Here is a 27,728-nt window from a genome sequence, read left to right on the forward strand (position 1 = left end):
AAAGCGATTATTCGGTGAGCTATGCAAGGCGATGGAACACGAGTCCGGGAGCCGTTGCCGGACTCCCACTCAAAACACCGCCTTTGCTGCCCGACGAAACTGCTCCGTATCCGTTGGCACTCCCCCTGCTCGCTGATCGCCTACCCAGCCATAGGGACTAGCCGACGTCACAGCTTGCCAGTGGAGTCGCCCTTGGTGCCGTCGCTGCTGTTGGCGCTGTCTCTGTAGCCGTCGGCGCTGCTCACGCGCAGACCGCCGTCCTCGGCACAAGACGCCGAACTGCCAGGCACCAAAACCGTTGCATAACAGTAGCCGCTGCGTGCTCCTCACGTCGCCAACAATTCTCTCGCGAATCCAAGTCGCGTACAAATTGATAAGAATCAAAACGAGAATTTAGTCGATTCACAAGCTAATATGAATCAAAGATTACGAAACAATTGATTACTTAATGTAATCATAAGTAATCATTAGATTCTTGAATGCATACAAATATGATTAATATATATGTATCACTGCATTCACGTACTGATTACAAAGAATTTGAGAGATGAATTCCTCAGAATGTCCATGACAATTCCACAACCGGAGGCTCAAATTCTTTTGCTGACGCCATGGTCTGCGCATTCGACGACGTGCACGTCCTTATCGAATGTGCCCTCGTCGTCGTTCTTAATCCCTTCTTTGTTATAGAGACCAAACAAAGAAATCATGCATTCAAGCAATTCACATAACATGAGCCAAAAATTGGCTCTGATACCAATTGTTGGGGTTTGATGCCCCTTGCGCAGCGGAAGACTTGTACAAAACAAATAAATCAGACGTAGGATCTATTTGACCGATTATGCGATTAATCAATTCACATGTTAAACAGATAATTGCATGCTAGAACGCAAATAATTCATGCTCAAAGAAAATAAATTCTAAAACATGAATTCTACGGTTTAGAGTTACCGATTTGATTCTCCAAAGAATCGTCAATTGCTCGCGCCTTCTCCACGTGATGATCTTCAATACTAGACCACGGATCTTCTCTTTGGTTCCCGAACTGTATCTCGATATCAGGGTGGACTGATCTTATCAAAATACTAGGACTCGAATAAAGAAGACAGAAGAAATCCTTTTGGGAAAAGATGAAGAATTCAAAATCCTCCACAGCTGGAGAGTTCGAAATTTTCGAAAATTTTGAGAATAAAAATTGCGATTATTCTGTCTCCTTTATTCTCCTATTTATATTAAGTTCCTTTTGGGCCCAGACAGGGATCTATGGAAGGTTTTGGATATGGGCTCCCCCAATTAGCTTTTTACTAATTAAATTGAACCCACAATTTAATACAAGCTTATATTGGAATATTACGAGCAGCCACTACAGAAGTAATATTGAACTCTCCCCATCCAAATCCGAAATTATAAGTAATCCGGGTTTCCGTTATTTATTATTTATTTCCCGCGCTTAAGATATAAATGTCCATTAATTAATTAATGTCTGCTATGGACTTAATTAATTAATATCTTATTAATTCCAAGTGTGGACTTAGCAAGAAACACTTATTTATTATTCATAGAGTTATAAAACTCCAACTGGCCAGTTTTCTGAATAATTTTCGAGCTCCTCTTGAGGACATTATCAAACGAGACTCACCTCGTGCACGTTTCAACATAATAGCAATCCTAGCACCGCTAGATATTAATCACCACTACCCAATATATCAGGATTATTGGGTTGCGAAAAACCCGCACCATTTGATAAGTCAAAGTAGTGCATAATCAATACCGTATGCTCAATACTAACATATGTAGATTAAGAAAAAATATTTTATCAAGACCTAGTCTTTCAGTAGATAGCATAAAGACACGTCTTGCTGTTAGATCCGTTCAGTGCTATACCACACCAATGTCATCTTATTTCAGTAAGGCTTAGAAATATGCGGACTGACATTGCAACCTTTCACGATAGGTAGCCAAAGCCTATCTGGGTTGTGAAATTCTTCTTTTTCTTTTGCAAAGCATTGCATAGATCTGATCGTGTTACCTTAAAGTGGACGACGCCCACAACCGGTCTACTAAGCAAAAGACTTAGATTTTGTTTACTTCTTATGCATTTAAATGTTTATAAAACATCTTATAAATGCACAAGCAAACACAATGTAATAATAATAGTGATTCTATTCGTGCGAGACTGCTCGAATAATACTGAATCGGGTTAAAAGTGGATTATAGAGTTTTACGTATACAAGCAAGATTCTATTCGAGCGAAACTTGCTCGAAACATGTTTTTCAGTATACCAAACCTAACAGCATATACCTCAAGGTTAGTGGGAGCAATTCATATTTTGGTTTTGTATGTTGATGATATATTGCTTGCTAATGGTTACATTGGATTACTACATGACACTAAAGTTATCTCTCTAAAAATTCCAACATAAAAGATATGTGTGAGACGTCCTATGTCATAGGATAGAATTATCTTGTGATCAATCACGTGGACTTTTGGATTGTCTCATAAAAGCTACATAGATCGAATCTTTTAGAGAGACATGGAATGAGTGCATGTTCTCCAAGTGTTGTTCCAAATCATAAAGGTGACAAATTCAGTTTGGATCAATGTCCAAAAACTGAATTGGAACGTAAAGAGATGGAAAATATTCCTTATGCATCTATTGTGGGAAGTTTGATGTATGCTCAAGTCTGTACTGAACAAGACATCAACTTTGCAGTTGGAATGCTTGGCCGTTACCAAAGTAACCCTGGTGTTGAACATTGTAGAGCTGCAAAGATAATAATGAGATACTTAAAGGGAACAAAAGATTTTATGCTCACGTTAAGGAAATATGATCAACTAGAAATGATTGGATTTCCATTAAAACTAAATTTATGGCTTGCTTTGAAGCATTAATGATTGCAAAATTTTATTTCAAGCCTTGGTATTGTCTCCTCAATATCCAAGCCCTTAAAATGTATTGTGATAATAGTGCAATCGTATCTTTCTCTAAGAATGACAAGTATTCAAAGGAGCTAAACACATGGAATTAAAGTTTCTTGTCATGAAAGATTAAGTTCGGGAACAAATAATATCTATAGAATGTATAAGCACACAGCTTATAGTTGCTGACCCATTGACTAAGGCTTTACTGCCTAAGACATTTATGGAATAAGTTAACATAATGAGTCTTGGGTTTGGAAACATCTAATCTTTATGTTTCCATGTTGGTTCAGACACTTAACTTATGGATATTTTGAATTCAATAAAGTTGTTTCCACTTTTCCTGTATATACTTATTATTTGATATGCATATATACGTTTTTAGTATTAATGCAGGAGGTCTTGAAATAAGACAATTACGGACGCGGTGTCACTTATAGATTATATTAGAGTGGATATTAGTGATGTGGTACATGGAAGGAACTACATCGATTGAATGATATACGCCCGCCAGGACCCGCATTAGTAGTCTCTCTAATATAATACTTATGTTTACCAGTAATTAAAGTATTTATAAAGTCCAATATTATGCGCGCCTTATGTTTATTATGTCTATTTTATTGTGGCTCTGTCAAGTGTGACAAGTGGGAGAATAGAAAGCTTTGTGTCCCACATGTTCGCCAAGTGGGAGAATGTAAGTTTTGTGTCTGACATATGTGACATGTGATAGAGTCCTAAATAGAATTGAATTTTAGTATAATACATTATTTGGTATAAGACACATTTTACCCTAATTAATTGACTATCAATTAATTATTGTCACATATCAATTAATTAAATAATCATATTATATTTCTCCAAAGAGAATATATGTTTATATATATGTGCCGATTGATTGCCAATGATTGGAAAAGATTGATTACATAATCTTTTTATGGAATGAATATTCATTCCCTTGGCCATCAAGTAAAGAATCGTGCGTATATATCATTAAGATTTGATTAGAATTGATTGTGATCAATTAGTAATATTAATAGACGGAAGATTGTATTCTTGGTCAATAAGAAACGTATTTACTAATTATTTTGGGCCTCTTTGATGGAAAGGGCTTTTAAGGTTTCATAATTAGGGTTTGTCCTCTCTCTGCTTATAAATACAAGTGTGGTGATCTCATCAAATCACACACATTAAGAGAACACATAAACGGGGGAAAGAGAGAGAAACAAATCCTTGGAGTTGCGCTACTACGCCGGAAAAGGTTCAAGGAAATCGTCTCCTCCTTCCTCAATCGCTTCCGCTATGGATCGCCAAGGTATATTTCGATCCTATTATGTTTATGGTTTTACGTGAAATACATGATGTTCGAAGATCTTGCTTTATTTATATTCAATTATGTATTCTTGAATATATGACGATAAATAATTTCCAACAATCCATCCATCCATCCATCCCATTTACGCTTTTCATTGTCCATCATTAAAGTATTCCGTTGCATTGCTAAGCTGATTCTTCATCGTTCATCAATAAAGCAATGCCATTTGATGTAGTACTCCCTCCGTCTCCAAAGAGTATGAACTATTTCTTTTTTCGTCTGTCCCTAAAGAGTATGAACTCCCTCCATCATTTTATTTACAACTTATGCCATCACCATTAACACTTATACCATTATAATAATGTGGACCCCACTCTCCGCTAACATTATTTCCACTGCCTTGTCTCTCTCTTATTTTTTCCCTTATTTATTAAAACTCCTGCCGAATCTAAAGTTTATACTCTTTGCTCTTTGAGGACGAACGGAGTAATATTCGATTGTTGGATTTTAGCCCATTGTGCTACCCTAAACCTAAATATTTTGAAATTATTTAACCCATAAATTTCAAGCCGACATCCCACACTATCCTTGATTTTGTCGAAAAGATTATTATATTTAGCAAAAATTAGGGTAGCATTCATCCCTAAACTTAATCTTGCCCTAAGAAATCATCTAAAAATCGACTTCCTCCTAAATAATCTTCTTTGTTTCGTCAACAATGAAATACCTTTCCTTAAAATTCGCCTGATTTCCATAATTGGTAGCCTGATTTGATTCTTCCTATCTGGTCAACAACTCAATCACTGCTGTCATGACACCTGAAAAAATTGGCAGTAAATTGCCGCAGGGTTTATTATACATCGTCTTGCAATGCTCACTGGATTATACCTCCATTGCCGTTGAAGCTGAAAACAAGGTAAAAATCCGATCTTTTTTCATTTTCCACGTAAAATAGCATCATTTGTATATAAACCTGCTGCATATAATCAATTCTAATTTATTTAATCGAATATTCCCAGATAAAAGAAAGTTTTGGACTAGGTCAGAGGGAAAGGGGTTAACCGGGAAATGGTTAAGTTGCGAGATGACACAGATGGAAATAATGGTGGCGGTAACTTTGGTGATGGAAATGATATGAAAACATTTAGGTTTGCTTTTGATCTCAATTTTCAGATAGAGAAGTACCGTTTCGATTCTTGTAAGCATAGACTAAGGGGTTTGTTTGATCAAGTCGTGGTTGCCTTTTTGAGAGATAAGTCTGCTGGAAAATTTCATAGGCCTATTCCAGCATTCTGTGGTGAAGGGCAGCCAGTGGATTTGTTTAAACTTTTTTGGCTTGTGAGGAAATTTGGTGGATACGATGCCGTTACAAGAAATAACTTGTGGGGTTTCGTTTCGGATGAATGTGGACTAGGACGTGGTGTGATTGCATCCCTTAAGTTGATTTATATGAATTATTTGAACGAACTGGATCAATGGCTGCAACGAGTGTTTAGCAACAGAGTGTTGGAGGATGACCATTGTGGATTTATTCAGAAACTGGATTTATTGTCTCGGGAGTTGGAAATCAGGTTCAAGGGTATGTTGCCAAACAAGCAAGAGCAAGAGCAAGAGCAGCTAGGGGAAGTTGCTACATTTGGTGGAGAGGCAAATGACAGGTCTCATATCATGATTGATGATTTTGCTTCATCAGCGAATAATGCAGCAGCGAAGATCATGAACGAACCAAATGGTGTTTCTAGAGGACAAGTTGATGATGATGGTGACATCATAGGATCTGCCAAGAAACTCATTGACGACATTACCAATAAGGTCCTAAATCATAGAGAAACTACAATTTCTGTTATTGAAAATGATTATGAAAGTTCTTCTGCCCTTGAAAACAGTGGATCTTGTACATCTTCCAAAAAAGTTAACAATGTCAACTGTAGAAAACCCAATGGTTTTGAAAAAATTCCTGATGGAGAAGAGAGATTCAGAGCTCAACTGAGTATTGATGATAAGATTACGCCCAAAATTGATGCTGGAAATGTGCTGGCTTCTCGTAAGAGGAAACAAGAATCTCATTCTTTTTCCGGTATGCTGGAGTGGTTGATCCACACTGCAAAACATTCAGGTGATCCTTCCGTTGGGTCGGTTCCTGAATGTTCCAAGTGGGGTGACAGGAATGGAGAATTCTGGGCTGAAGCCCTGTTAGTTCGAGATGCATTGCTGATAAAAAGGCATGCTAGTAAAGCTGCTGGTGAAGTCCTCCAAAAGGTTACATCTTTATCTTTTCTTGATTGTATTCTGTGGTTTAATGGACTGCGTTCTTCACATAAATAATTAAATAACTGAATTTGGAATTTGTATTATTGCACCTCAGATCTATAATTTAACTGCAAGCTCAGAATTAAAGTTTGTGCGATATTTTAGAATGTTGCATCTGCTACATTTGAGTTTACGTTATTTAATTAAATTATTTGTTTACCACTATCCGAATAGGGCCGCCAGTTGAAATTTGCAAGTGATTAGCTCTCTGTCTTGAGCTGTTAAAATATATCCTCTGTCAATAATTACATGATTCACATGGTCCAACTCAGCTTCACGTTCCCCAAGTTTGTGTACCATATCTCCTGTGGACAAGATTCATATTTTATACTACTATTGTGTTAATTGGGTGACAAAAAAAACAGTTTCTGTAACTAATGAGCATCCTAGTTTTCCTGCTGTGTTTGCAACTATAACTTTTTTCTGCTGTTTCCACATACTTTATCACCCTCAAATTGGGACAGATTTTACTTTTAGGGTAGCTGAAATGATGGGCATCCAGGAATCACCTGGACATTTTAAACTGATCAATCTATAATAACTTGACTCAAACATGTAAACCTTTAGGTTTAGGTATTCTCTCATAGGTAGAGTGCCAAATTATAGAATGACACATATTCAGTGCATAAGAATATTCCCTTAAAACAGATTAAATGTTAGATTAATTTGTGGAACTCTAGTGATGAAGCTCTGATACTCGTGGATGCGTGAAACATTGTAAATCTTAATTGCTACTTGAGACCTATTCCAATGTTAGGAATAGTGTTGTTAGGGCCACTGGATGATTATGTAAAAGTCTGGGCACCGGGCAATGGGGCACACTATCGGATTAGAATTCTTCTTTTCTTGCTATACTAAAAAAGAATTTGGGTAGAAGAGGGAAGAATTAATTGAGAAGAGGATAAATAGGAATATTTAATGTCTTAAGAAGAGGAGAAGAGCTGGAATGGTTTTATTTTTGGAGAAATGAAAAATTTATTATTTTTGGTGATATTTTTAGTGATTTGAAGGAATTAGGAACAGATTTAAATGATAATATTTCAAAATTAATTATGTTTGAGTTATTTAGGAAATGAAGTTTTGAAGGCTTTAGGGTTTTTTCTGATTTATAAATTTTAGCCGCCCCAGGCTCACCCAAACACCTCGAGGCGATTCAGTTGTCGCCCTGAGCGCCACGCGCTTGGGGTGCGCTTTTAACAACACTGGTTAGGAGTGAGTCGAATCGCATTCTAGTGAATAAATGGTAACATATGTTCTTGGCATATTGTCCGTTATGCTTGCAGGATATTATTTTTTCTGGTCAAATCATAAAAATAAGCTAGTCGAATCATAACCATTAATTAATAAATACACCAATTTGATTGATCTTCTTTTAGTTTTTAGTAGTTAAATTCATTATACTTGCAACCTCATGGAAAGTTTGCATTTTTATGGTCCTTAATAAGGAATAATTGTGCTTAAACTCACAGAATTCTCGGGATTCATCCTTCATAAATCGTACTAGAATTCTTCTCTTGTCGGCAGGGCCTTATTTTCCCACCTTACTCAATACTCCATACGCCCACATAAAATTTTCCCTATTGTGGACAACACAAGTTTTAATAAAATAGTTTGTGGTATTGTGGATATTGTGAGTTGAGTGGAGCCACTTTAACTGTGCGAAGGATATTGTGAGTTGAGTGAACCCTACTACTACTATACATAGAAAGGGGAAAATTTTGTGGATGGACCGAAAGGAAATAAGGGAATTTTTTTTGACAATTGATGTTAATGTTATATCTCAAGTTCATTCCTTTCCATATGATTACAATTGAGTTTTAAACTTATAATGTGTAGTGCGATTTTGAAATATTGCACAGAAAGATTAAAAGCCCCTGTTGTTTGACAATCACGTATAAAGAAATAATGAGAATGTCATAGAAGCAGGTCATTCTGTAAAAATTAGAAAGTGCTTGTGCCTAATTCACGAACAGCTTGTTAACAAAATGTGTTGTATACTTGTATCGCAGACACAGAAATCTTTTGTTGTGGTTTAATTTGATCCAAGATTCTTAAGTTGTGTGCGAAAAGAGCCAAGGATGCTTCCCTCAATGTTGATGATGGTATTTTGTATTTAAAGGCTTGTAACATTCCATTACATGTTATGTCGTGGATCAGGATCAGCAGAAAAAGCCAAGGATGCTTCCCTCAATGTACGAGGATGATGTTATCGACCACCAAACTACAGAAAAACTAAGATATAGCAGGAGGAAACCCGTGATTAAACCTCCCTCGTGTTCATGCTGCCCTTCTTCTGCAGCCCCTCATAGTCATCGAGAAGCAGATGTGGCTAGGCCCAAAGAACCATCTGAAGCAGCTGCTACAATCGTTAAGGAGCAGCCTCTAAATATGAATGATCACAAGTCCTGTGATGTGCCAGCTGAGAGGGAAGTCCCCATTGGTCCTTGTTTTCAAGCACAAGTTCCACAATGGACTGGTACTGCTTCCGATAGTGATTCCAAGTGGCTGGGCACAAGAATGTGGCCTCCAGAAGGTGGTAAAACTAACTTTACTGTTAAACTGGATCCAATTGGGAAAGGAAGGCAACATCGGTGCAGTTGCTCGTTTCCAGAATCTGTTGAATGTGTTAGGTTTCATATTGCTGAGAAGAGGTTAAAGCTAAAGCAAGAACTCGGCTCATTGTTCTACCGTTGGCGATTCAACCTCATGGGAGAGGAGGTTTCACTTTCTTGGAGTGAACAGGAGGAGGGGATATTCAAGGATAATATGAAGTCGTATGCTGCTTTCTCAAACAAGTTCTGGAACAATTCCTGGAGGTTCTTGCCTTCGAAATCGAGGGAGAAATTGGTTAGCTATTACTTCAATGTCTACCTCGTCCAGCGTAGAAGCTATCAGAACCGGGTAAGTCCAAGAGATGTTGATAGCGATGATGACGAAAAAGTTTGTGGTTCAATTGGTGGCAGTTTCGGCCATAAAGCACTTTATATACCTAGACCTAGTTCAGTTTCGTGTGCCCTGAACACGGAGTCGACTGAATTTGTGTAGTCCAATTACAAGGTACCTTCATCTTTTTCCCTTTCTGCAAATTTTATATACAACATGAATATGCCTTTGATCAAAGTTCTGCATGGTATGATGGAATGGAGTTAGAAGAGATTGGAATGGAAATGTCATTTGAATGAAGATAGGCACATAATGGCTAATCCCAAGGAGAGTATGCATTGTCTAGTGGGAATGATGATTCCTAATAAAGAGATGCAAACAAATAAATTGAAATGGATGTAGGAATCACCATTCTATTCCATTGTTCATTATAACATACCAAGCACCTCTTTAGGCATGCCCTTCTAGGTATGGTGGAATGGAATGTGATTCCTACTTCTATTATATTCATTTGCTTGGTACGATGGAATGAAGGAGGGAATAAAATGAAAATGCAAACGAAATGCAAAGAAATTGTCATTTCATTCCGGTCTTACCTTCATTCCATTCCATTTCCATTCCATCATACCAAGAAGGATTTAGTGTTCACTAGTTGCTGCTTATATATGCTGAACTTGACTGAAAAATACTGCATACAGGTTGTCTAAGTTATGGTTTTGGAGCTTATATGCAAGGGGAAGTTCCAACAATTTTGGGTGGCGGTTGTAAATCAAGTTTTGGTTGGTTTGTAAATAGCCTTGCAGTCAAGCCAGGATAACAAGTTTCGGTTTGACCTACTTCTCGATAGCAAGGACTTGTTTTCTCTCATGCTAGCTCTTGATTTTTCTGTATCACATAACCATATCTGCCTTTAATAACCAAAGCTGAAAATGTGTTCATTTTGGGAAGTCTTGTGTTAGATACGATTTGAATCTGAATACATTCAATTGCATACAAGTGAATACTACAAATATGTCAAATTTGACTTCTTGCACATTTGGTTTGTTTATATCGACATCTTGGACTGATTATCTCCACCAAGGTGGAATTATAAAATTCTAAGCGTTATTCAATGGTATTGCCACTCCATGTTCATTTTTGTTGACGTTTGGTGCTTGATTATTCGAAAGCTGAATAATAGATTAGCTTAAAAAGAGAGGAAGAAGTTAGTGTCTTTTGGTATTAGACAGTAGGTGCTTCGTTTGGTGGACGAATTAGATAATATAGATGGAATCATTGATGCTTTATTCTTTTATTAACAAAAATAGAAATACTTTTATTTAATAAATTTTTCATTTAATACGTATAATATTAGACACTCTGGTTCGTTTGCCTTGTTACTACTATCTCTAAGCTTGAAAAAGTATAAGAAGTCCGTCTAGGTCCCCTGACTAACTATAAATTAGGGAATACACTACCACTAAAAAATCGCAATAGTAGACTTTTTCTTCGTGATAGTCATTAAGAGCATTCATAGTAGTCACAACTTATCCATCCGTCCATCTCCAATTTTCTCCTGCCACGTTAAAGATTTTATCATCCAGTTCAAATTCCTGCAATAGTAGCAATCTATCCATCAACGACCATCTCCATTTCCCACGTCACCACTATATTGTTTATTTATTTTAATTATTGGTTTTTATCAAATAAATAAAACATAAGGGAAAAACATAGCAAAAACAAAGCATACCTAGTTTAAATAATAAAAAAAAACTATTAAAATCTAAAAAAAACAGAGTTGAAACCAAAGCTTTTATTTTCTGTTGATTAATAATTCGAGTAAGTATTGAATGAGATCCTCGAAAACTTGATGCAAATAAACAAATTTTTGTTCTACGTTTTCGGGCTATATATCCGCGTTAAACTCTAGTCATTGAATAAATAAAATTTTGACAAATAACTAATTGATTTTTTCTTTCAGTTATTATTTTTACCGCCCTAGCCTATTAATAACCAAACGGATTTTTCCAATATATAAAATAAAAATTCAAATGGCTTTGGCTACTATAACCTCCTGACCACGATTTTTGGTATTTTACTGCGAGACATGCATTTCACCTTTCAAATGCCTTCATTCATACCCACTGTTCTCTTCATCTTTTTGATGAGTGCCCTGAGCTCGTTCTTCATTTCCTCGTCGTCTTCGGCCTTGTACATCTTGTAGGTCTCCAACAGCGTTCTGGTCAGCGCCACATCTGCAACCTCAAACATAGCACCGTCTTCGAAGGTCTAAGCCGATTGGACTTTTGACCCGCTCGCCTGTGCCTTCCCATGCATCGGTTATGGGCGTAAAATCAGTAATTTCCAGGGTCTAACACATGTTTTAAGTCAGGTTGTGTAGAGAAACCGCCGGGCCGAGGAAAAGAAGGAGAATATTTTCCAGGCGGAGGAAAGAAGCGGAAAAAGGAGCAAAAGAGCAAAAATTTGCCCCACGGAGGAAACTTCAAGAAGGAGGGGCAAAATGGAGAATCCAAAGAAGAATCTAGAAGCCATCTCCCTGTCTATAAATACTGGAGCACACATCATACATGGGCATCATCACCTTTTCACGCTCCAGCTCCTAGCTCACTGCTCATATAGTTTTCTCTACACACACTGCACGCAATGGGGTAATTCCGAGGGGGTTTCGTCTTGATTGTTAGTTGATCGTTGTGTACCACCGTCCTTGCAAAGGGCGAAGAAACAATTGTTCTTTTAATTCTGTTTTTGCTGCTTTTGTGCTGAGACTTCGCTGTTCGAAGCTCAGTGTCTGTTGAATTATTGTTGAATCTCTGGATGTTTAGCTATGGAAGTTTACTTTTCATTTCGTTTCCGATTTACGTTAATTCCTGTTGTTTACTTGCTTTGGATGCGTTTCGCACTTGACCCGTTTGGTTGAGGTTGAATTGTGGTTTGATTGTTGTTGATCGAAGTAAATCGGTTGAATCAGAGTGGTCGGAGATGAGTTTCGTTGTTGTTGAGTTCGGATGGCTTGGATCTGGAGTGGATTAAGCATCTAACGTTTGGATCTGCTGAATTTCTGCATGTATATGATGTTTAGCTTCTGTTCTTTCGTTTACCTCGTCTAGTAGTTGTAGATCTGCTTTATTTTCCGGTTAATCGCAATTTCTGACGTCCGATTAAGTATACTCTGTTCCGATCTAGTTTGTTGCTCTGTTTTCTACATGTTTATGCTTAAATTGTTGGAAGAGATGAAGATCGTTGTTAGTTAGAGCCAGATTCAAGTTGTTGCAGCTTTTCATCCGTACTATTTCTGTTTTGCGAAAATGGTCCCCACTGTATGTTTTCTTCTGTCTAGCTGTTTTTAGGAAGTTCATTCACTAGGTCTAGTAAATTTCAGTTGTTTAGTTTTACTCTCTGTCTGATCTCTATTTCATCATGAATGCTTGCATCGTATTTTCCGTTTCCTAGGTCTAGCTGTTAGATAATTCTACAATTTCCCAAGTCTAGTAGTTAAAATTCTCAACCCAAGTTTGCGTGGCAGCAGCCAACTGAAGGGGCTGGCAGCGGAAGCGCATTCATTAATCAATTACATAATAATCAGATCTATTTAGCGGATTATTTAGACAAATTCTATTCGCGTAATTATCTCACGTATCATGCTGATAACTCAAATAATAACATGCTTTAAATTAATAGAAACCTAAAACATGCTGTTCTAAGGTTTAGCCATTATACCTTGATGATTCTCCAAAGAATCGAAGATGGCTAGCGCCTTCTCCTCGTGAAGATTTTCAGTACAAAACCACGGATCTTCTGACTGGTTCCCGGACTGTGAACTGATATCAGGGTGGGCTGATCTCACCAGCGCACTAGGACTTAAATAGAGAAGACAGAAATCCTTTCCCACGGAGGAGAAAAATTCAACCTCTATTAGGAATAGAGAGGGCCGAAAATTTTAAGAGAAAATTAAGTGTATTTTCTGTCTCCTTTATTCTCCTATTTATAATAAGTCACATATTGGGCCCAGACAGGGATCTATGGAAGGCTTTGGATATGGGCTCCTCCAATTAGCTTTTTACTAATTAAATTAAACCCAATTTAATATAAGCTTAAAATTGGAATATTACGAGCAGCCACTACAGAAGTAATACTGCACTCCCCATCCAAATCCGAAATTACAAGTACTTCGGGTTTCCAATACTTTATATATATTTCCCGCGCTTAAGATAGAAACATCCATTAATTAATTATTGCCTGCTATGGACTTAATTAATTAATATCTTATTTATTCCAAGAGAGGACTCAGCAAAAAAATCTTATTTATTATTCATAGAGTAATTAACTCCAACTAACTAGGTTCCGAATAATAAAACCTTATTTCAAGCTTCTCTTGAGGATGTTATCAAACGAGACTCACCTCGCGCACGATTCAACATAATAGCAATCCTAGCACCGCTAGATATTAATCACCACTACCCAATATACCAGGCTTATTGGGTTGCGAAAAACCCGCACCATTTGGTAAGTCAAAGTAGTGTATAATCAATACCGTATGCTCAATGCTAACGTACATTGATTGAGAAATAATTTACGAGACCTCGTCTTTCAGTAGATAGCATAAAGACTGTCTCGTTGTTAGATCAATTCAGTGCTATACCACACCAACGTCATCTTATTTCAGTAAGGCTTAGAAATAATCGGACTGACATTGCAACCTTTCACGATAGGTAGTCTAAGCCTATCTAGGTTGTGAAATTATTCTTTTTCTTTGTTTAGAACTGACCGTGTTACCTTAAAGTGGACGACGCCCACAACCGGTCTACTAAAACAAAGACTTAGACTTTGTTAAATTACTTATACATTTAAATATGCAATTAACATCCATTAAATGTAAAATATAACAACATTATGACAAAAATAATCTGTTTATTCATTTGGAAAATAAAATGAGAGTTTTAACAGTATTCAATCACTCGAAAGGTGATTTCTAGTATACAAACTCTAACAATCTCCCACTTATACTCAAAACAGCTTTCGAGTATATAAAAAAAAATGTGCACTACGTCTAATTCTCCCACTTATACTGAAAGCGAGTTGAGGTCTCGAGCGAGTCGAACTCCCATTCCTTCTACATGGCACTCAAACGGTTTGACCGCCAATGCCTTAGTAAAAGGATCTGCCAGGTTGTTCTCTGACGCAATCTTGACCACTTCTATGTCTCCTCTCTGCACTATATCTCTGATGATATGATACTTCCTCTCAATGTGTTTGCTCGCTTTGTGAGCTCTTGGTTCCTTCGAATTAGCCACAGCACCAGAACTGTCACAATAAATGATGATGCTCTTGGGCAGATTCGTAACCACACCTAAGTCCATAAGAAAGTTCTTGAGCCATACAGCCTCCTTTGCAGCCTCCGAAGCGGCCACATATTCGGCTTCCATGGTAGAGTCTGCAATGCATTTCTGCTTTACACTCTTCCAAATTACGGCTCCACCTCCTAAGGTAAACACATAACCAGAAGTAGATTTCCTCGAGTCCTGATCAGCTTGGAAGTCTGAATCAGTATATCCCAAAGGGCACAGCTCGCCTGCTTTATAAACTAGAACATAGTCCTTAGTCCGTTTAAGGTACTTGAGTATGTTCTTTACTGCAGTCCAATGTCCTTGGCTAGGATTTGATTGATATCTTGCTACCATGCCAACAGCAAAGCAAATATCAGGTCTTGTACAAAGCATAGCATACATGAGACTACCAACTGCCGAAGCGTATGGCATCCTTCTCATCTCTGCTATCTTAGATGCTGTCTTGGGACACATCTCTTGAGATAAATGGATGCCATGTCTAAAAGGTAAGAAACCTTTCTTGGCATCTTGCATGCTAAAACGACTAAGTACAGTGTCGATGTAGGGTTCTTGGGATAAGCACAACGTCCTTTTCTCACGATCCCTAAGGACCTTGATACCTAGGATGTGACCCGCATCTCCCATATCCTTCATCTTGAACTGGTTGGACAACCAAGTTCGAACTGATGACAACATCTTTTTATTGTTTCCAATTAGAAGAATGTCATCTACATATAAAACTAAGAACACCACATTCCCTTTTTCTACCTTCTTGTACACGCAGCTTTCGTTAGGGCATTTCTCGAATCCAAACTTATGAACAGTTTGATCGAAGCACTGATTCCATGATCTAGATGCTTGCTTGAGACCATAAATGGCCTTCTTAAGCTTCCAAACCATGTGCTCTTTGCCCTTGATGGCATAACCCTCGGGTTGTTCCATGTAGATGGTCTCCTCAAGACTACCGTTCAAGAACGTAGTCTTAACGTCCATTGCCACACATCCCAATCCATGTAAGCTGCTATAGACAACAGTATCCGGATCGATTTGAGCATGGCCACTGGGGAGAAGGTCTCGTCGTAGTCGACACCTTCCTTTTGGGTATACCCCTTAGCCACTAGTCTTGCTTTAAAGACTTTAACTCGTCCATCGGGTCCACGTTTACGTTTGTATATCCACTTGCTCCCAATGGCAGTACAGCCTTCGGGTAGGACGGACAAATCATAGACGTCTTTGTCTATCATAGATTGTAGTTCCGAATCCATCGCTTTCACCATAGATTCTCCCAAACCAATGTACCTTTCGGGCTCATGAGAGACCCTCCCACTGCGGCGCGGCACTACAATATTAGGTGTAGAAGTTGAAGGTTCGGGAATTGGTTGTACTATAGGTACTTGTTCTTGGTTAATGGAACTTGTGACTGAAGTAAGCTCTTCAAGAGCTACCTCACTGCTGGGTTTACGATTCATAACAAAGTCTTCCTCTAAGAATGTCGCGTGAGTACTCACAATGACTTTCTTGTCTCGGAGACTATAGAATTCATAAGCTTTCGAACCTTTGGGGTACCCTATAAACAAACATACCTCTGTCCTTGAGCCGAGCTTAGTTGGATCCTTTTCCAAAACATGAGCTGGACACCCCCATATCTTGAGATGTTCTAGATTGGGCTTACGCCCAGTCCACAACTCATATGGAGTAGCAGGAACAGATTTTGACGGTAAATTGTCTAAGATATGACTTGCGGAAAGCAAGGCATGTCCCCAAAACGAAATGGGCAGTCGTGCATAACTCATCATCGATCGGACCATGTTTAACAAGGTCCTATTCCTTCTTTCAGCTACGCCATTCTGCTGAGGTGTGCCCGGCGCAGTCGTTTGGGATTCAATTCCCTCTACTGATAAGTAGTCCAAAAACTCGGCACTGAGGTACTCGCCTCCGCGATCAGATCGCAGGCTCTTGATACATTTTCCATGATGCGTCTCAGCATAAGCCTTAAACTCCTTGAACTTGTCAAAAGCTTCAGACTTAAAACGCATCAAATAAACATATCCAACTTTCGAGTAATCATCAATAAAAGTGATGAAATAGCGAAAGCCGCCTCTTGCCTCGGTTGACATTGGTCCACACACATCAGTATGAACGAGTTCTAGTGCTTCCTTGGCCCTATTACCTTTCACTCTAAAAGGTTTCTTGGTCATCTTGCCTTCCAAACAGGATTCGCACGTGGAAAACGATTCAGTATCTAGACCTTTAAGAAGGTCTTGATCCACGAGTGTTTGAATCCTCTTTTGGTTGGCATGACCAAGTCTAAGATGCCATAAGTACGTTTCGTTCATTGAACTTGAAGGTTCTTTTCTTTTCTTTGAAATTTTCGATGCATTATTGAGTTCTAATTTGCGATCATTATATTGTGTAGATACGATTGTGTACAGATTGTTTTCCATGATACCACGACAGATATAAGAACCATCTTTCTTAATAACACAACTGTCATTAAAAGAAATCGAATATCCATCAAAAACCAATTTAGAAACTGAAATTAAATTTCTTCTAAAAGAAGGTATCAACAAAACATTCTTCATAATCAAAAATCTATCACTACTAAAACGCAAATAAACGTCTCCCACTGCAACGGCCGCCACTTTAGTAGCGTCGCCCAGCTGGACTTCGATCTCTCCATCATATAACCGTCTTGTCACCTGCATTAAGTCAGGATCAAAACAAATATGATCAGTAGCTCCAGTGTCAATAACCCAAGTATGAGAAGAAGTCGAAGCCAAACATGACTCAACAACTAGAGCTTGGTGCATACCTGTAGCCTTGCTCCTTTTAGGGCAATCTGGCTTCCAATGCCCCTTCTCTCCACACTTGAAACACTTTCCGGTTTGCTTCTTTCCCGACCTCCTCTTTTTCTTTCCCTTAGCATCTTTAGGTGCGACCTGGTTTGTCACTTTCTTCTTTCCTGCGCCAGGCCTAGGGCCAGAGGAACGATGTGACGAACTAACCATCGCAGCCTTAGCTTGGTTCATGAGATCTTCCGCCGACTGAAGTTCAGTCAACAACTCAGCCAAGGTGTAATTCCTTTTGTTCATCTCAAAGTTGAGCTTGAACTGCTGGAAGCTAGGGGGCAGACTCTGAAGGATAATAGTAACTTGGGACTCGGCATCAATGACGCCTCCCAAAACCTCAATTTGATTGAGGTGGCTCATCATCTCGAGGACATGGTCCCTCACAGACGAGCCATCCTTCATAGACTTGCACATGATACTCCGAAAGGCTTGAGACTTAGCCGTTCGATTCTGAGTACCAAAGAGATTCGTGAGATTTTCCATAATCTCGGTGGCAGTTGCCATGGCGGCATGCTGATGTCTAAGCACTGTTGACATGGAGGCCAACATATAACACTTAGCCATCTCATTCGCCTTGTGCCACCGTCTATGGGCATCTCGCGCTGCCTGCGCGGCGTTAGCCGCCGGCACTGGGGGCCGAGGAGTAGTGAGCACAAACTTGTACTCATCAGCCGTGAGAACGATGCCCAAATTTTGTTTCCATTCTATGTAATTTTGGCCCTCGAGTTTGTTTTCTTTAAGAATTGCAGAAAGAGGATTAAGAGACATGTTGACGATTTAGGTTGCACTGCAAAACAGAATATTTACTATTTGTCATAAACTTATGTGAAGAAATTGAGTAGATTAAACCATAAAACTTTTCAAATTCTCACAACTGTAAAATTAAAATTTTGTACCCTCAAGCAGAGGTCAATACGCATTAAAATTTTAACATTTTTACTGGTCACAACACCGACGAATAGTCCAGAGACCGCAGCACGGCATGACCGCCAAATGTTGCCTAAGCACGACCATCAGATTTAGCATTACAGAATCTCGTTTCTACAACACACTCCCATAACAATGCTCATGTGTTGATAACAAGACCAAGCTATCTCGTAAATTCTGTTTGAACTTCTGAAACTTGTAATTTCTTAGGATTATTGTCCCCACAGCATGGGTGGCGATAATATTGGAAACTACTTTCTAGTTCATACTATTTACATTTGAGAAGTCCACCTATATGAACTCGCTATTTCTTAGGATTATTGTCCCCACAGCATGGGTGGCGATAATATTAGAAATCAGCTTCATAAGTTGTGGACCAATCGATGGAGACCATATACAAACTTAGTTCGTAATTATCGCTTAGATATTTAAGTTATGGTTTTTCATTAATTATCCTTAGCCTTAGTGCAGATTAAAGGCTTAATTAAATTCTGTTGGTATTTAATTTACTGGATAATTAAATCTTTTATAATCTTTTAAACATCTTATTAAAGGATAATTTATTAATTACTAAAGTTTAATCCATATTCATGTCTTCTATAAGATTTATCTAAAATAAATAATTATTTATATCTTTTACGGACATGAATAAATAAACTTAAATTAATTCCTTATTAAGATTGGGAAGAGAATATATTTTATTATTTAATGAAATCCTACATATCTATCCTTATTAGGATTCTAGATATATAATATAATTTAGGAAACTATTTAATTATTGTCATCTATATCATCTAGGATATAAAATATTCATAGATATAGAAAATAATCAAAATATTCCTAAAATCTAGGGAAATCTTCCCAAAATATTTTATTTCAATTAAATAATAATATTTTAATGATTTCTATTAATTTAGGAATTAAAAAAAAAATCAATAAGATAATATTTCATCGTTATCTCGTGGTCGAGGTTCGCATGATCCACGTCGATGATGACCTGCCGGAGTTCGACCGCCGGGCCGGCGAGTTCGCCGCCCAGCCATCTCCGGCAGCTCGCGCTAGGCGCGGATGCTTCCAATTCTCCCACTGCGGCGCTGACGCACCGCGAGACTCCCTCCGTCGATGTCGCCTAGCGCGCGGCTAACGCCGCGCAGCACCGGCGATCTCCCTCCGCCCTGACGTTCTCGCTCAGGCCAGCAGCAGCCGCGAGCGGCGTCGCTGCTTCCCGGTCCGGCGACGCTAGGGCTGGGTTCGACTAGGGTTAGGTCTAGGGTTTTTCTTGTCGGAGGAAAACAGCCGCTGCTCTCGGACGAGCAGCGGCTCTTGTAAACCACCGCCATAGTCGATCGCCGCCTGAGTTGAGGAGCAGCCGTCGCGGTCTTCCCGGCGGCGCGTACGAGCCCACGCTCGTATTCGCGTCGCCGCATGATCGCGCCCTAGCTCCCACTCGATCGGCTGTGAGTGCTCGGAGACCGCCGATTCCGGTGGTCACGCCGGCGGCGCACATGAGTCCACTCTCGTCTGTGCGTCGCCGGTCAATAACTGCCCGATCTCCCACTCGCTCGACAACCCTAATCGGATCGCTTGTCGCGCGATTCGTCTCGGCGCAAGCGCCGACGAATCGCACGTCTCTAGGGTTCCAAGATTTGAGTTCTTTGTTTCGATAGTTCTTGAGTTCATCATGCATAAAAAATAACAACTAAAAACAAGAACATGCTTCGAAAACAAAAACGCATGCATACATGAATTTCGCGAAATTTAAATCCAAATAATCAGAGCCAAAGACTGGCTCTGGTACCAATTGAAGGGGCTGGCAGCGCAAGCGCATTCATTAATCAATTACATAATAATCAGATCTATTTAGCGGATTATTTAGACAAATTCTATTCGCGTAATTATCTCACCTATCATGCTGATAACTCAAATAATAACATGCTTTAAATTAATAGAAACCTAAAACATGCTGTTCTAAGGTGGGCTGATCTCACCAGCGCACTAGGACTTAAATAGAGAAGACAGAAATCCTTTCCCACGGAGGAGAAAAATTCGACCTCTACTAGGAATAGAGAGGGCCGAATATTTTAAGAGAAAATTAAGTGTATTTTCTGTCTCCTTCATTCTCCTATTTATAATAAGTCACATATTGGGCCCAGACAGGGATCTATGGAAGGCTTTGGATATGAGCTCCTCCAATTAGCTTTTTACTAATTAAATTAAACCCAATTTAATATTAGCTTAAAATTAGAATATTACGAGCAGCCACTACAGAAGTAATACTGCACTCCCCATCCAAATCCGAAATTACAAGTACTTCGGGTTTCCAATACTTTATATATATTTCCCGCGCTTAAGATAGAAACATCCATTAATTAATTATTGCCTGCTATGGACTTAATTAATTAATATCTTATTTATTCCAAGAGAGGACTCAGCAAGAAAATCTTATTTATTATTCATAGAGTAATTAACTCCAACTAGCTAGGTTCCGAATAATAAAATCTTATTTCAAGCTTCTCTTGAGGATGTTATCAAACGAGACTCACCTCGCGCACGATTCAACATAATAGCAATCCTAGCACCGCTAGATATTAATCACCACTACCCAATATACCAGGCTTATTGGGTTGCGAAAAACCCGCACCATTTGGTAAGTCAAAGTAGTGCATAATCAATACCGTATGCTCAATGCTAACGTACATTGATTGAGAAATAATTTACGAGACCTCGTCTTTCAGTAGATAGCATAAAGACTGTCTCGTTGTTAGATCCATTCAGTGCTATACCACACCAACGTCATCTTATTTCAGTAAGGCTTAGAAATAATCGGACTGACATTGCAACCTTTCACGATAGGTAGTCTAAGCCTATCTAGGTTGTGAAATTATTCTTTTTCTTTGTTTAGAACTGACCGTGTTACCTTAAAGTGGACGACGCCCACAACCGGTCTACTAAAACAAAGACTTAGACTTTGTTAAATTACTTATACATTTAAATATGCAATTAACATCCATTAAATGTAAAATATAACAACATTATGACAAAAATAATCTGTTTATTCATTTGGAAAATAAAATGAGAGTTTTAACAGTATTCAATCACTCGAAAGGTGATTTCTAGTATACAAACTCTAACACCAACCCCATTCCCAAGTCCTCTGAACTCAAACCTTCGTTACATTCCTCCCTATGGGATCGACCCTTTACTTCTCTATACTAGTTCCAAGTGTAGTGGGTTGAGATTTTTATTGACAGTTGGCTGAGAGTGAGTCTAGCGACCATGGGTTTCTCGGTTAAGATCTCTTGACCTGGGATCTGTGAACATAGAAATGTACTGTGCTCTCAGCTTGACCATCACCCTTCTGCTTGGACGCTTTATGGAGGGAAGCAACCGGAATTCGGGGGACTTCCATCGGGACTCAGTCCTAGAGAGAGAAATATTTTAGGTGAGAATAGAAAGGGGTGAAGAAAAAATAAAAAATACTCCATCCGTCCCACTGAAGATGACCTACTTTTCTTTTTGGTTTGTCCCCAACCAAGATGACCCATTACCTAAAATAAAACATCTTTATCTCTACTTTATTCACTCTCTCTTACTTTACTCTTTTCACTTAACCCATAAAATAAAACTATATAAAATCTTGTGCCGTCCAACAAAGGGGTCATCAATGATCGCACGCAAAATAGGCAATAGTCGGAGTCCAGATCGCGTGGTCGGAGCGGACGAAATGTGGGCATTGTACGAAGAGCCACCAATCGGAGGCCAGGTCGCAATAGGTGCCGATCGGACCGTCGATTGATTGGGTGGCCGATCGGCACCCTATTATGAGTGCTCTAATGTTCCCTTTCACTCTCTCTCCCATTATTCTTCTCTCGCCCATTTTCATCCTCATTTACTCTCTCTTGTGCAACTCTTCTCTACCATGTCCCTCTCTTTTGTAAACTCTTTCTCCCACCCTCTCTTTGCTCTACCAACCAAGCCACGGTGACTCCATCTTCTCTCCCAGTTGTAACAGCGGTGTTGCTTTTGTGAGCTGCCGTCTGACCACGGCCACTGCCCCGTGACCAATTATTAGGTTTGGTATACTGAAAAACATGTTTGGAGCACGAATAGAATCTTTCTTGTATACAAAAACTATACAATCTACTTTTAATCCGATTATTCGAGCAGTTTCGCACGAATAGAATCAGTATTATTATTACATTGTGTTTGGTTGTGCATTTATAAAATGTTTTACAAACATTTAAATGCATAAGAAGCAAACAAAGCCTAAGTCTTTTGCTTAGTAGAATGGTTGTGGGCGTTGTCCACTTTAAGGTTACTACAGTCGGTTCTTTGCAATGCTTTGCAAAAGAGAAAGAAGAATTTCACAACCTAGATAGGCTTTGGCTACCTATCGCGAAAAGTTGTAATGTCAGTCCACATATTTCTAAGCCTTACTGAAATAAGATGACATTAGTCCGAAAAGTTGCAATGTCATGGCTACAACGAGTTCTTGCAACTTTCATCCATATTCCAGACCATGTTCGTGTTATAGATGTTACAAGTCGAGGAATGCCAAGTCAGAGCCGTCTACAACAGCCATCGCGAGCCGTATGGTCGGCGAGAGGCTAATTTGTTCGGAGAGGTGTCACGAGGTCTTGGCGAGCTAGTGAGTCTCACATCAAAAGGAAAGGGCCATCTTTAGTAGGACTGAGGGAGTATTGAGTAAAACTAAAAGCCTATAAATTCAAACACTGAAACACAATTACACACTGCCCGCTGCCTCCCTGATCCCCTCTTCCTCTCGCCCCTTCCTCCGCTGCCGTCCATCGCTCCTCTCCCACCTAACGCGCTCTCCCTCTTCCACTCGGCCCTTTCCCAGCCGGCCAGCCATAGGCCCCCTCTCGGTCTAGGACTCTCGGCCCTCTCACGCCCAACCGCTGCCATCCCACCCACTGCCGTCTACTACCAGTTCAAGAGTGAAGGTAAAAATATCGGCACTGGGTTTTTCGGGACTGGATACCTGAATCAGGTATCCGAGCACCCGATTGTAGCTTTGGATCGGGTATCAGGTATGTTCTTTGGGAATTTCGGAATTGGGAACCCGATTTGACAACCCTATATGTATCGTTCTACTATAACTTGAGTTATAATTGGATATTAAACTAGTGACTGAATTTACTACAGAGTTAATGAAATCAATATCATGAAATTCCTTTTTTTTTTTCAATTAATTCAATTCTAAATTTTCCATTAACATTCATATTTAAAAGTAATTATTACTATAGTCTATAGACTATGGTGCACTATCCACTTGAAATTAATTATGAAATTCTAAATACTCCATGAGGCCCCTATGAATTGATACCATTATCCTTTTTCATTCGTACTCAATTAATTGACGACTTACTTTTTACTACTTCAGGTAATGAACCTCACATTTTACTCACTCATTCTACTCATATTTTATTATAAAATTAATATTTAAAAGTAAAAAATTAATATTTAAAAGTAAGACTCATATTTCACTAACTTTTTTCATCAACTTTCTATGACATTTCTTAAAACTCGTGCTAAGTAAAATAGCGTCAATTATTGAAATCGGAGAGAGTAGTTTATTAATATGTACACAAAATTTTAAGATTTATGTTAAAAACTTGAATAATTGATGGATTTACAACCAATACCATTTACTGAATTTACCTAAATTAAGAAAATGGAACTTTTCTTTTTAGCTGATAATTTACATAAGCGAGAAATGGTGAGGGGAAAATGCAATTTAGACAAAAGTTCAATTTCATCCCCACTTTTGCTCATCCATGTCGGAACCGCCTAACACACTCGCACACACATTATTTCGCCATACTTAATCAACAAAGAGCATTTGGGGGAAAACTAGTGCAATCATAAAGAATCATGTCTTCTCCAAGCAAACGCCGTGAAATGGATTTGATGAAGCTGTAGTGACTCTTGATTTTTTTGTTTGATGCATAATTTTGCATATGTTTGATTGTAGATTTCGGTTTCCTTTTGGTTCAGGATGATGACTGACTATAAGGTGGATATGATCAATGATGGCATGCAGGAGTTTCATGTGCAATTTAATGGACCCAAAGAAAGTAATTATTTTCTAAATCCCCAGCTTCTGATTTTAAATTTATTTTTTGAGCTGATTTTGGGCTGCCTTTTCTGTTCTTATAGTTTTATGTTGCTATCTGGATTTGTGATTAGGCGTTGTTTTGATTTGGTTTGAGGTTTATAGTTGTGCTTAGGATTAGAGGTTGGATGGTAGTGTTTTCAACTTCAGTTGAGTCAAATGAAGTTGCATCCTTGATAAGATCTTGGCTTTTGAGTTTTGAGCTAATTCTGTTGTCTTGCATCATGAGCTTGGATTTTATGTTAATACCTGTGATTATCAATTCTTACACTCAGCTCATTTAAATCGACTTATGGAGAATTCAGTGTCCGATTGTGAGGTTTTCTGTGGATTGCCAGTTTCATCTCTTTTGTTAATCTTGGTGAATGTGGTAGCTAGCTTGCTTATTCCATGATGAAGTTTTCATTTATAGAAAAGGGGGTTTTGCCCCGAATTTTGTGGTGTATGACAGGTCCTTATCAAGGAGGTGTTTGGAAGGTTAGGGTGGAACTGCCAGATGCTTATCCGTATAAATCTCCTTCCATTGGTTTTGTCAATAAGATTTACCATCCAAATGTTGATGAGATGTGAGTATGTGATATATTGTGCTCACACATTGATCTTCTCTAGCAGATTTCTTGGTTTGCACTGAATCTAGTATAATGCTTGTAGAAATTACATTGACTTCAACAGTTTCATTCTCATTTATTTCCCAGGTCAGGTTCTGTGTGTTTAGACGTAATCAATCAGACGTGGAGTCCCATGTTTGGTAAGTCGAACAGGTCTTCTCTCTCTCTCTCTCGCTGTGGGGTTATTGATTGTGGACTGCTTTAATGCTGCATCTTTCAGGGTCTATTGGTGTCTGACAGATGTTTGTACCATTAGCTTGATCAATTTATTTGTCTTTTCAGACTTGGTGAATGTGTTTGAAGTGTTTCTTCCACAACTTCTTTTATACCCGAATCCATCAGATCCTTTAAATGGAGAGGCAGCAGCTTTGATGATGCGTGACCGCGATGTATACAATCAGAGAGTCAAAGGTAGTATTTCATTTGAATGAAATTTGTAAGCGTACTTTTGACTAGACGAGTGAATATAGATTAAAAAAGAACTGAGTGGTACATGGTTGGGTGCATGAGAAGAACTAGGACCGAAATAGAGCCGAAACATTCCCATCAATGGTGCTTCGTATGTTGGTCTGGAATAGCTATATGTTGCCTTTATCTACTTACTCTCTTTGCTAACTTGATTCCCATTTCCATTGCCCTCCTCAATATAACCCAGTGCGATTGCCGTTCAGGGATCTGAATCAAGCACCCATGCATCATGCATCATGCATCTGATTGTTGTTGTTAAGAAATGGTCGCGCTTCTTTTCTTTTGACGTGAGCGCCTTTCTTTTTGGAAGAATAATTGGGCCCTTGAGGTGCATGATAGTTGGGGTCTGAAGCATTCTAGTCCAGATGATCCCCGTTGGTGTTTCTCATATTGGATAATCGGTTATTATTATCTTTATACGAGGAAGCCATATATGCTAAAGTCACATTTAATTATCACTCATCAATCTTACTCATCATGGACTTCACCATGGGTGCTGCAAATAAATTTATGGTTTTAAGACTGCATATTGCTAGGATGTAAAAGTTTATTGTGGCTGTGGTTATGGTTAATCTATTATTTCTCACATGCTTTATGAGAACTGAGAACCACTCCATCATCCATAATAATCTATATAGACCAGTTTTATGTTTTACATGTCAGCCTCGCCGCAGGATAATTACTCTATGCTAAAGTTTTTCTGAAATCTATAAATTGAATTTTAAAAGCCATGGTTGCACCACCAAAAACACCAAAATATAACCAGTAAGGACATAGGTATCAAAAATGAGCACAAAACTGCTTCAAATCAAAGAGAGAGAGTGGGCTCCCGCGCGCGCACACACATGGAGAGGTATAAACTATGACACTGTAGTTTGAAGATTGTTGGTGATGATGAAAACTATGGGAATGTTGATGCTGGACTAGGAAAAGGGGGAGATGCAGATCAGCATAAGAGATTTCCGGGGACAATAGCCTGTGTTTGTGGTTGTAGAACTAGCGAAATCCTACATGATACCGAAATACTATCGATTACCTAGGTTAAGCATGCAGCCCACTTACTGCTTTCCATGAGTGTGTAAATATCATTCTATTATACACTGTTGGGAATTTGCAGCTCTCACAAGCTTGCTTGCATCTACATCTTAACTCCCAGGCCATGTTTATTTTTCTCTATTTATCAAGAGTAGGTAAATACAAAATATCGGTAAGTTAGGTCTAATGGTTTTCTCACGGCCAGCCACAATCTTTCATTTGCGATGGCAAAGAACTCTGTTGTCTATTTGTTGGAGTGCTATGTTATGTTGCAACACCTGTGCTAGTTTAGTATTGCTGTCATTCCTTCCTTTTTCTTTGATTATAACTTCATATAAGAGACTTATCACACATCAATTTTTGTCAGAGTACTGTGAAAAATATGCAAAGCCCACCGATGCAGGGGTCGCGCCTGATGAAAAATCCAGTGACGAGGAACTGACGGAAGATGAATATGCGTCCAGCGATGAGGAAATTGCTGGAAAAGCAGATCCTTGAGAGGAAATCAGACAAGGTTATTACTGTTTGTCTGTATGTACATTATATGCTGTTGTGTGATGATAAAGTTTGAAACCTGTCAGTACTCATATGCTTATGAAGAAAGTTCATTTGCAGTTTCTCTTTTATATCAGTGTTCTCGTTTGTCCAAGTATTTCTAGGGACTATGACCGGAACCGACGTTCCCAGTTTGCCAGCGATTTGCACAATCTCATAATGAAAACATGTGAAAAACATAAAGTAAAACATCCGAACTAATCCTTCTCTGGCATAATGACCAGTTTTTATTCTTCTGTTCACCAATTTGACAGCGTTTGAATTGTATTTAGGTTTGATCATTTCTAAACCACGCAACATACCAAACTTTAATGACTGATGAAGTTATGCTAGGCGGGGTAGATAATTGAGGAATGTGGATTTCATGGTTTCAACTTTCTTTCTTTGATAATCACACAAAA

At 38.7% G+C, this 27,728-nt stretch overlaps 2 protein-coding genes across 2 annotated transcripts; both read left to right on the forward strand.

Moving 5' to 3' along the window:
* Nucleotides 1-4,835: 4,835 nt before the first annotated feature.
* LOC125224343 (ARID/BRIGHT DNA-binding, ELM2 domain and myb-like DNA-binding domain-containing protein) lies at nucleotides 4,836-10,458 on the forward strand. Its single transcript, XM_048127727.2, has 4 exons — nucleotides 4,836-5,148; nucleotides 5,252-6,491; nucleotides 8,700-9,599; nucleotides 10,124-10,458. Exons 2-3 carry the CDS (start codon nucleotides 5,301-5,303, stop codon nucleotides 9,585-9,587), a joined length of 2,079 nt encoding a protein of 692 aa, XP_047983684.1. The 5' UTR covers nucleotides 4,836-5,148; nucleotides 5,252-5,300; the 3' UTR covers nucleotides 9,588-9,599; nucleotides 10,124-10,458.
* Nucleotides 10,459-24,276: 13,818 nt separating this feature from the next.
* Nucleotides 24,277-27,398, forward strand: LOC125218561 (ubiquitin-conjugating enzyme E2 5-like). The gene is made up of 6 exons (XM_048120249.2): nucleotides 24,277-24,464; nucleotides 24,544-24,623; nucleotides 25,113-25,227; nucleotides 25,357-25,409; nucleotides 25,552-25,680; nucleotides 27,140-27,398. The coding sequence occupies exons 1-6, from the start codon at nucleotides 24,421-24,423 to the stop codon at nucleotides 27,268-27,270; spliced, it is 552 nt and encodes a 183-aa protein (XP_047976206.1). The 5' UTR covers nucleotides 24,277-24,420; the 3' UTR covers nucleotides 27,271-27,398.
* The last annotated feature ends 330 nt before the right edge of the window (nucleotides 27,399-27,728 follow it).

Source organism: Salvia hispanica, chromosome 1 (genome assembly GCF_029641045.1).
Source record: "Salvia hispanica isolate PSC_SH4W2 chromosome 1, Shi_PSC_v1, whole genome shotgun sequence".
Lineage (NCBI taxonomy): Eukaryota > Viridiplantae > Streptophyta > Magnoliopsida > Lamiales > Lamiaceae > Salvia > Salvia hispanica.